We start from the raw sequence: 11,693 nt of genomic DNA, 5'->3' as shown, positions 1-11,693 counted from the left end.
GCTCCGCCCCCATGACATTTTTTTTCAAAGAACCAAGTTTTTGTTTATTAATCTGTATAGTTTGTTCTTGATTCAATTTAGTTCTTTCTGATCTTTTTTTTTTTTTTTTTTTTTTTTTTTCTGCTGCTGGGTTTGGGGTTAGTTTCCTCTTCCTTTTCCAGTTCCTTGAGATGATTCATTAAATTACTGATTTGTGATTTTCTATCGTTTGGATGTGTGTATTTAAGGCTATGAATTTTCCCCTTAGGACTGCTTTTGCTGTGTCCCACAAGATTTGATAATTTGTGATATCATTGTCATTTAGTTCAAAAAATTTTTGATTTCCATCTTTATCTCCTCATTGACCTATCATTCAGCTATAAGTTTAGTTTCCACAACTTTGTGTAGGGATGAGTGTTTCTGTTGGAGTTGATTTCTACTTTTATTCCATTGTGGTCTGAGAAGACATATAGTGTAATTTTTTAAATTGTTTAAAATTTAAAGATTAAAAAAATTTTAAATTTGTTGAGACATAATTTGTGGCCTAGTATTTGATCAGCTTAGAGAATGTGCCATAAGCTTATGAAAAAAACATATATTCAATAGTTTGAGGTGTAGAACCTTCTGTAAATGTCTGTCTGTTAGGCCCATTTGTTCTAGGGTTTGCTTTAGGTCCATAGTTTCTTTGCTAATTTTATGTTTGGAGGATCTGTCCAATTCTGTCAGTGGGATGTTAAAGTCCCCAAGAGTAAGGTGCTGCTACTTCTAATTTTGTTTTAGATTGAGTATAGATTTGTTTGAAGAACCTGGATGCACCTGTGTTGGGTACATAAATATTTAAGATTGATAAGTCTTCTTGTTGAATTGTTCCCTTCACTATTATATAGTGGCCATAGTTATCTTAACTTTTGATGATTTACAGTCTACATTATCTGATTATGACAATGGCTATGCTAGCTTCATTTTAGTTTCCATTTATATGGAATATTTTTTCCATCCTTTTACCTTGCTTCTAAATGGATGCTTGTGAGTTAGACATGTTTCCTAAAGACAATAGATACTTGGTTTTAATTTTTTTTCCATTCAGCCAATCTTCAATAGAGAATTTAAATCATCCACATTTGTTGGAAGTATTGATACATATAGTAGATTTCTGTTTATCCTGTTGGGTAGATCATTGTTACTTGTTTTACCTCTTGAGTCATTGTAGTATTTGGGTTCTGTACTTTAGTTTTTAGAAGGTTTTACACTAGAGGATTTCTATATGCTGGTCCACGTATAATGCAGGTCTGAGTACTTCCTTGAGGGCTGGTCTGGTCTTTGCAAGTTCCCTCAATGATTCCTTGTCAGTGAAAGTCCTTTTGTTTGTTTGTTTGTTTGTTTGTTTGTTTGTTTGTTTTACAGGATATAAGATTCTAGGGTGGTCACTGCACTTTTTTAGGAGGTTGGGGATAGGAGTCTAATCATTTCTGGCTTGTCAAATTTCAGATGAGAAATCTGTAGTCTGTATTTCTTTGTAAATTACCTGTTGTTTTCACCTTCCTACTTGTCCAATGGCCTCTTTCATGTTTATTTTGGTCAGCTTAATGATAATGTGTTGTGGCAAATGCCTCCCTGTAGTCCCTTGTGCCTCTTGTAACTGAATATATAGATTTCTAGCAAAGCTGGGGAATTTTTCCTCAATAATTCCCTCAAATAAATTATCCAACTCTTGAGTATTTTCTTCTTTGCCCACATGTATTTCATGTTTTTTTATTTGGCCTCTTTACATAGTCCCACACATCTTGTAGGCGTTGTTTGTTCTTTTTATCCCCTGTTCTTTCTCTTAACCTGACTTGTTTAGCACAAAAGTACTATCTTTAAGTTCTAAGATTCTTTCTTCAGCCTCTTTGAGCCTACTACTAAGGTTTTCCACTGTGTTTTGGAGTTCTTTGAATGAGTCTTTCAAAAACTACATTTCCAGTAGTTCTGTTTGGTTTTTCTTTAATACTCTGATTTCTTTTGAATATCTTTCATTCCTTATATTGATTTTATGGTTTCTTTGTGTTGAGTTTCGTTTTTCTCTTACATTCATTGAATCTTATTGCAATCCATATTTGAAACTCTTCACCTATAACGCTCATAATTTCATTTAGGTTGTTGGTATCTATAAAAAGAGCATTGTTGATTGCTTTGGGGGGTGTCCTTTCACTCTGTTTCTTCATGTTTTCAGGAATTTTCACTATTTCTTTCTCATCTGTTCTCTTAGCTGAGAGCTGAGGCTGATAAGACTGGCTTACAGCCCTGTCTCTGAGACCACAAAGATCAAGCCTTAACCATACTGAGAAGAGGAATGCTGGTCCTGAGATGTCTTTGGGGTGTATTATCAAATTTGCTGGACTTCTTGGGTTACATCTACCCTAATGTTTTCACCTTTTTCCAATGGAGTATAGTGAATTTGGGCCCTCAGCTTAAGCTTGGTGCAGGCAGGAAGATCACAAACTGTAGCTGTCCTGAGTGAACATGCACCCTGCTCACTGAAAGGTTGGCATCTCCACACAGAGTTCTCTAGCCATAGCTATGGTAGGGGAAGGGATGTGGTATCCCTGTAATATTTGTGTTTCAGGGTGGCACTGGGAACCTATACACTTGACTCAGCTACCACCACTGTGGCTACATTCTCTATGGGGGATAGAGGGGTTTACAAGGAGAATTCATTCCTCTTGTGAGCAGGTGACTCTGCCAATTCAGAGCACTTTTGCCATTGCTATGGGGCAGAGGGGTCTTGCTTAAGCTAAAATAATTTTCTGGGATGCCAGAGATGGAGGGAGTGCAGAACAAGAGGCATACAAATTCAAGAATTCCAGCATTCTATTTCCTCGGGGTACTCTCCTTTGGGAAGAGAGTCCTATGTCCCACTGCTGATCAGAGGTTCCTGTGTAAAGGAGAGGGAATCTCTTTACTCTTTCACTGGGCTATGAGCCTCCCTGGACTTGGTCCACACTGCTGGTCTCTCTTCTCAAACCTCCTTTCTCTCAGCTTCAGTTACTTCTACTGGGGTTCTCTGACACCACTATTTTCTCTCTCTGGGGTCTGTTTTTGAGTTTTAGCTGTTCTCATTCTCCACAATCTAACCTTCCACTCTTCTGCTGGGAGAGTCTGAGAAGCTGTGTCTCTAGTCAGCCATCTTGAATGAATCCCAAACAGAAAATCAACAGTATATACCAAATGTATAGTATGCATTAAATAAGATGTCCTTAAACAGAAATACCCCCCCCAAAAAAACCTATGATGACTTTATAGAACATAACCATGAATAATGAGAATGGACTATATAGGTTAGGAAACATGACAATGTACACTATAACCAATTTCAGAAAATTGGCAGCTTAGTATGAGCTAATCATACAGAGTTATATATGAAGCTGGGATGTGTCTGGTTAATCAAATGATGAAAGCTGTTACTTTTACCAAATTTTTACCAAATTTATATCATTACCCAAAAATTTGGGTATGCTGTTGACTAGAGGTCTGCTTTGAAATTTGGGTATAAAAAGTAGGTGAGTGGAGGTTGGCTACTTTCTTCTAGTGGCTGCCTCAAGAACAACAGGTCCTTGAATAACATTATTTCATTCAACATTATTTCTTTATAATGTTGATAAGACAAGAAAACCAATTCCCACACAGGGCCACTGTCTTGGTGGACTTTGCACATTCTTCCCATGTCCACAGAGGTTTTCTCCTGGCCCACCAGTTTCCTCCCAATTCCCATACATATGCACTTTAGGTGAACTGGCATGCCCAAACTATCTAGTTTCAGTGTGTGTGTGTGTGTGTGTGTGTGTGTGTGTATGCACACACTCTATTGGAATGCTGTCCTGTCTCAGTTCCTCCCTTGGCACCCTAAGCTTTGTGGACAGGTTCTAACCACCTTTGATACTAAACTGGAACAACTGGGCAAACAATCATTTTATTTATTTTTACTAATCTTTCTTAAATGTTGTACATCTCAAATTATTTATTTCAGTGTTTAATATTGGAAGTGTTTTGGTCTTTATAAATTGGGTAATGTTTTCATAATCAGAAATATGCCATAGGAACCTTACTCTTGTTTATATAATATAAATTAGCATGTAATAAAATTAGTTTTCATTATATGTAATTTTGCTTGAAATCAGTTTCCAAGAAGGTATTGGCAATGTTCAGTGAGAACTTGTTGTATGTGTCAAGGAGATAACACGCTGTGAATGCAGGATCACTTTCCAGGCTAACCCCTGGCCTAGATCAGGATCAGTTCCACAGTCTGTGACTCATCTTTCCCTTTTCCCTTTGGGATAGATTATTCCCTTGTTTATGACAACTGTAGGAATGACTCATTTTTCATGGAATTTCAAAGCATTACCCAACTACCATATTCATCTAAATGTAAATGTTTTAGAGGACAAAACTAATAGGTTTCTACCAAGGTCTTATATGTACAGAAAAGATACTATCTAGTATTGGGGCTAATTCTTTTGAGATGAATATTGTGTTTTTGTTTTGTTCTTTTTTATAGACAATTATTTTTTTGCAAAAAATGGAAATGGAGCCAAGTGGCTAAGGGAACTGTGTGATAGTCTTTGTGAAATTCAGAAACAGTGATACCTCAGAGCTACTCCATCAACAATTGCAACAACAAAGCTTCTGATGGAAACATTTAACAATCAGATGGTCTCCTTTTGGAGGAAGAGTTGTCCCTTGTTTAAAACATTTTAAAACAAGGCACTTAATTCCTAGTAATAAAACAACATGAAATTTCATCCTCCTCACCTGCCACCATAGGTTATTGGAGCCTTTGGTATCCTGTTTGTATCAAACAGATGTTTACTCCTAAGAAAATCTTTAGTGTATACAACTCCACATACAACTTTTTTAAATGACCAAATGTTTTGCCCTAGGACAGTCTTTTACACTTTTAATTAGGTTAAATCTAATTTAGGTCAAATTCTTTAATTGATAACCTCAAATATTAAAATATAATGACCTCAAATACCAAAACCTTAAAGATGATATAATCTCTTAATTTATAAATATGTTTGATAATGTAGATTCCCATGGCATAAGAATTTAAACAAATTTGAAGAACCATTGTTTTATTTACCTTTAAGATAGAAATTTTAAAACATTGTTTAAAGCATCATTAGGTATATATGTATTAATATGTGTTAGTTTCTTTCAGTATGTATTTATTATAACAAATACTATTTTAAACTTGTGATAAAGTTTTTAAGACTCTTGAAACTTTTTTCATGTACTCAAAGTTTCCATTAGTTTGTTAATGCCACTGTTTCAGCAACATGGGGTACAGTGTACTGTTTCTGTATACAATTTCATCCAACTGGTTAACATATCCTTCATGTCATTTTCTTAGTTATTGTGTTAAGAGATTTATATTCTACATTTAGAGAGATTCACATGTACCCTTATAAGATGAACCATAGACATGATCCCATCAATCACCCTCCCTCCACCCATCCTCCCCCCTCCCCAATAATAATATTTTAATAACCTTATATTCATGTAAAGTGGTTTACCATCTTACATATAGGAAGAGCTGTCAATACAATTTGCCTCTCTGTGGCAAACTAACAGATTTGTCTTTTTCTACAGTTCTAGGCTTTTCCACAGAAGGACATTTTGAAGATTATGTTAAGCAAGAGAATAACTCTCAGAAAGTTCTGGCTGCTATTGTTTTTGACCACAACTTCAAAAATAGCAATGATCCTCTGCCACTTAAGGTAAGAAAGTTTATGTACAAAGGTCATACCTGAACTCATAATTTCAAGATCTTTACTGAAATGTTTGGATCACCATTTCATTTTGTAAGAGGAGAGACTATAACTTTTCCAACATTACACTGCTTGTAAATGCGAGAGCAAGGGTTGGAATGTGCATTTATTTAGCCCGTGCTTTATACTTATGAGGGAAGAATTGTATTCAGCACCTGAATGTTGCATTGGGGTTTCACGAGAGACAGACAGCGTCACTACAGGTGCAGTCTCGCATCTGGAATTATTATAATGAAAGAGAGAGACTACCTCTCTGGTGGAAGTAGCAAAGCTTTATTGTTCAAGACCACCTTTTATAGTTGGCTGGTCACGTACACATTATTAATTAACAAGCAAAGCATCCATACTATTTTCTAAAGTTAGTTCAACCTTCAAAAAGACACAAAGTTTGAAACCTAGAGACAGCTGCAAAAGGGAGTTTGTCTAAAGACTTGAGATTACCAAAAGGGGAGTAAAACCTTTGAAGTTACACTATACACTCATTATAGAACGCAGATTTATGGCTTCTGTCTCTGGCAATCTGGAGGCCTACACAGTTTTCCGATAAGAGTTCACTTATCAACCCCTAGGCTGTGTCTCTGCAGAAAGGTTTTTAACCCTTTCTTTGCAGGCTTAACAGCCACATGGCCAGAGTCACTGGAGATGGGTTTTTATGCCCTAATCCCCAGGCTCTGTTCCATGCTGACCAGGGATACCGGGTCATCAACAGAGTTGCCTTCCACAGAAGTCTGTCCACCTGCCTCTGGAGCTTAAAGGGAGCACATAGTTTGTGAAGGAGCACACAGCTGTGGGATTTTACCCCACACCTGAAAGGCCTTGTTCATAAAATGGAATCATAGGAAACATTTGCAGTTGCAGATAATATCTTTGCCATTGTATCTGGTATCTACTTGTCTGTGGTCCTGCAAACATAGTGAAGAAAATGCACATTTCCCAGACCAAAGTGCTTCATGTCATAAAGCAGTTGCATCTTCTCAGGCAAAGAACACAGCACAAAAATTTCTTCTTTATTTTGAGTTAATCTCACAATTTCTCTACTAATCATAAATTTCAAAAATAACTCCAAGATTCTGGGAGCGTGAATCAAAATTAGAATATCTGCAGACACTGAGGAAGATTCTGATAACAGCCCCCAAGAAAGAGAGATAAGAAAGGACCTGGCTTTGTACTTGGTGTCTCTGTTGAAAGGGAAATAACCAAAATACAAAATATAGGTATGCACAGAGTCAAAATTCTTCGCTTAGGATATAGATGATTGTCAATGGAAAGACCACCAGTTTATAACTAGGCTTATAGTCATCTTTCTGTTCCATTACTCCCTCACTTCCTCCCAGGTGCCAACTTCACTCACATTGACTCATTGTAGGCTGTTGATCTAGGCTCAACAGTGTGTGTAGATCCTGGCCAAAACATTTTTGATGCAATTTCAAATTTCACCTCTTCTGCCTTGTACAGTTTCCTTCACACTGCCACCTCCCTTGGCTTGCTTTCACTTACCCTTTTATTATTGCTGCCACAACTCTGTCAACATTGTCTCTTCTGACCCACACACACCTTTCCTCCTTTATTCTCCCAAGAACACCTTAACCACATCTCTGTCACTTAATTTATGCAAGAATGTAAATATACATGTTTTTCTCAACTAGCATTTTAGCTCCATGAGGCATAGGACCTGCCTCTTTGAGTATGTCATGGCTCTCTTCTAAAGCTTTTGTCTTAGTAACTGAATCTATGACTGCTCACCAACACTTATGGCACCTGCTTCCGCCTCCCATTACTGATATCTCTAGTCTAACCCTTCTGATTTTTGACAGCTCTTGCTCCGTTTGTTGCCTCATAATATTACTTAGACTCAGTATGATGTAACTTGAAGTTTGTGTTGTTCTCCAAAATTAGTATTATCTTCTCATTTAATAATTATATGATGCAACACTCCACATTCACATTTTATCACATTCTCCTTCTATTCTCCTATAGGATTCTTGCTTATGTTATAATCACTTTTAAGAGAGGAAGAGATTTTCCTCCCAGAACACCATTCTTGGAAGACATAAAGCAAAGAGAAATATTTTGGTATATTTTAGTTTAGCATGCAGGCAGACTTCTAGGGAAACATTCATAATGACATGAAAGTTTGCTTACTACAAACTCACAGACTGTATCCAAGTGTTTTTGACACTTCAATATAAAATTTCACAAAATTAAGGAGAACAACTTTAAAGGAAACAAGGTTAAAGGTTAAGTTTATGTGTGATCACAGCATATGATGTGCCTTATGATATATTTGCTCTCATTTCCTAATGTTCAGAATCTACTCCAGCACTCATCAATGACTCTACCATAAAATCACATATTACCAATTATACATTAACTTCTTTTTGTTTTTGGTTCTTCTTTCTTTGCTTATATGTTTGGTTCATAGACAGTGTTTGTTTCTTATTACTCCTTCTAGGTTAAATATTACCTGCGTTTTAGCAATTTTCAGAAGAACATCCTCATTGGGAGGATTTGGGATAAAAAAAACTGGTTCACAAGTTTTCTCTTTTCACCTCTCCCTATGGTGGGACCCAGAAACTTTGAAGCTGATGGGGGTAGTCCTGGTGAGCAGATCTTTAATCATACTTATCTTTATATCCCAGTTGTATAGTAAGAACCATCACATATTTATAATTATATTTCTTCATCCTTTTAATCAAAGCTGCTTATTTTTAACTTACTATGTTGGTGATTTTTTAATGTGTCCAATATCCCGTACAAAAAACTCCTATATATGTGGACATTATATTTTCATTATCTCTTATCCCTTTCCGATCATTGCCATTGTATGTCTCTCTCTCTCTCTCTCTCTCTATATATATATACACACACACACAGAGACACACACACATATATATACATATATTTGTTTGTTTGTTTGTTTTGTTTTGAGACAGAGTCTCAAGCTGTTGCCCTGGGTAGAGTGCTGTGACATCACAGCTCACAGCATCCTCAAACTTCTGGGCTTAAGCAATTCTCTTGCCTCCGTCTCCCAAGTAGCTGGGACTACCAGCACCTACCACAAGATCCAGCTATTTCTTTGTTGCAGTTGTCATTGTTTTAGCTGGCCCAGGCTGAGTTCAAACCCACCACCCTCAGTGTATGTGGCCAGCACCCTGCCGACTGAGCTATGGGTGCCTCGCTCTTTATATGTTCATGTAGATTTACTTATGAAATTTTGGAACTAATGACTTAATGAATGTGTTTACAGATACTGACACAGCCTGGTTTAATAATAACTATATTATTATGTTGAGTTGATGAATAATTTTTATTATGAAAATTATCATTTAAAAGTATTTAGTGTGAAGCTTTGCTTTTACCAACTAATTTACAAATTTATCTTAAGAAAATTATTCAGTGGAAGAAACAAGCAATTGCCCAGTTTAGCATAATTCTTAAAAATTTGAAATTATCTACATCTTAAATGTGATAAATGATAAAAGTGTTAAATATAATTTGACAGAACATTGTTGGTCATTAAAATAACCACCATGAGATCTTAGGTAAAAAGCAAAATTAGACTGGATTAAACGTATACATAGCAGCAGCAGCATAAAAATAGAACTAGTTGAATACCATGTATAACACAATTTCATGTACCTACATGAGAATATATACAAACAAAATACCAGCACGTATTTTAGAATAAACAGAACTAGGTGAATAAAGTGTATAATACAATTTTATGGACCTACATGAAAACATGTGCAAACAAAATACCAGCACATTTTTTAGAATAATACATAGAAATATAAGGACACTCATGAAACACAGAATGATTGCTGATAGGAAGGATGAGAGGGCAAGGGAAATAGGAATGTAAAAGAATAAATCAATAAAATGGGTTAAGGGGCATGAACAAATGAATTATGAACCAAGGAACACCATTAACTCTGTCCTCTGTACTTGAAGCTAAAAATGTGTGTGTGTATAAACACTTAAATGTGAACATAATATTTTAAAAGTACCTAAATAAACTAATTTATTAAAGTGCAAGCCACATGTGTATTGACTGAATTACCTGCTTGTCACCATAAACTCTTGTTTTTTTATTTGATACGCTTTCATTTCCTTTTTTTCAGGTTAATTTGAGGCTGCAAAGAAATAAGTAACAATGTTTGCATTTGTTAGATAGAATTCCTCTTATAATTGTGTACAGCCCCCAAGAGGTGAGCCATACACCCTAACATTGTGCCCATTAAGTGGGAGCACACCAATCCCCCTCCTTCTATTATCTCCCCTTTTCCCCCTCCCCCATATGAATTGAGTTTTTCTTATGTGGGGGCGCATATTAGATTGTCTACTTATTGCTTTCATATTAGCCTTCAGTACATTGGATCCTGCTTTTACAAAAAATTCATTTGTGATACTTTACTAAGAATGTGTTTCAACTCTATCCAGGTTTTTAATGGCTGAATAGTATTTCATAGTATACATATACCACAGTTTATTAATTCATTCCTGATTGATGGGCATTTAGGTTGTTTCCTCATCTTGGTGATTGGTGATTAAAATTGTGTTGCAATAAACAATCTAGTGCAAATGTGATAAAATGATTTTTTTCCTCTGGGTAGATGCTTAGTAATGGGATTGCAGGATCAAATGGCAGGTCTATTTTGATTCTTTGAGGACTCTCCATACTTCTTTTCAAAGAGGCTGTATTATTTGCAATTCCACCAACATTATAAAAGTGTTTTCTTCTCTAAACATCCACACCAGCATCTGCAGCTTTGCGATCTTATGATTTAGTCTATTCTCACGGGGGTTAGGTAATATCTCAGAGTGGGCTTGATTTGTATTTCTCTGATGATTAGGGATGCTGAGCAATTTTGTGTGTTTGTTAGCCATTCATCTTTATTCTTCAAAGAAGTTTCTGTTCAAATCTCTTGCCCAGTGATAGGAGGGATTGTTTGCTCTTTTGTTGTTGTTGATTAATTTGAGTTCTCTGTAGATTCTAATTGTCAACCCTTTGTTATAACTTGCAAATATCTTTTTCCATTCCTAAAGTTGTCTGCTTTAAGTGTTCTATCCTTAACTGTGTAGAAGCTTTTAAGCTTAATTATGTCCCATTTTTTAATTTTTGTTGTTGCAATTGCCAGTGAATTCTGCTTCATAAAATCTTTCCCCAGGCCAACATCTTCAAGAGATTTTCCCATACTTCCAATATTTTTATCACTTCTTGTTTTAGATTTAAATATTTTTATCTATCTTGAGTCAATTTTTATAAGTGGTGAAAGGTGCAGGTCCAATTTCAGTCTTTTACATGTCGTTATCCAGTTCTCTCAGCACCTTTTGTTGAATAGGGATTCTTTTCTGCACTGTATGCTTTTGTTTGGTTTATGGAAGACCAGACAGCAATAAGATAATGGTTTTATCTCTTGGTTTTCTACTCTGTTCCATAGATTTATGTCTCTATTTTTGTACAAATATCATGCTGTATTGATCACCATGGTAGAGTTATGCCTCCAGCTTTGTTTTTATTACTAAGAATGTCCGTGGCTACATGGGGTCATTTCTAGTTTCATACAAGAAGAAGAAGTATTTTTTCCAGTTCTTCAAAGTATGCTGTTGGTAATTTAATGAGAATTGCATTAAACGTGTAGATTGCTTTGTGTAGTATAGACATTTTAATAATGTTTGATTATTCCCAGCCAAGAGCATAGTATGTTCTTCCACTTGTTAATATCGCCTGCTATTTCTTTTCTTTTCTTTTTTTTTTTTATTGAATGGTAACTGTGTACATTGATGCACTTTGGGGGCACAGTGTAGTGTTTTCACACACAATCCAAGACACTTCCATCAAACTGGTTAACATAGCCTTCATGTAACTTTCTTAGTTATTATGTCAAAACATTCATATTCTACTCA

The 11,693-nt window shown here is 35.8% G+C and overlaps 1 protein-coding gene across 1 annotated transcript in view; it reads left to right on the top strand.

The window, feature by feature from the left end:
• The window catches only part of LOC100950607 (ATP-binding cassette sub-family A member 3-like), a 305,157-nt gene that overhangs the window by 28,480 nt on the left and 264,984 nt on the right, over nt 1-11,693 (top strand). Inside the window, exons 3-4 of the mRNA XM_023513852.1 lie at nt 5,608-5,735; nt 8,239-8,386. Of these exons, the coding sequence (XP_023369620.1) occupies nt 5,608-5,735; nt 8,239-8,386 (276 nt within the window). The remainder of the gene's footprint in view (nt 1-5,607; nt 5,736-8,238; nt 8,387-11,693) is intronic.

Source organism: Otolemur garnettii, unplaced genomic scaffold (genome assembly GCF_000181295.1).
Source record: "Otolemur garnettii isolate 467f Iridium unplaced genomic scaffold, OtoGar3 scaffold00044, whole genome shotgun sequence".
Classification (NCBI taxonomy): Eukaryota; Metazoa; Chordata; class Mammalia; order Primates; family Galagidae; genus Otolemur; species Otolemur garnettii.
Note: the sequence above shows the minus strand (reverse complement) of the source record. Positions and strands in the feature narration are given on the sequence as shown.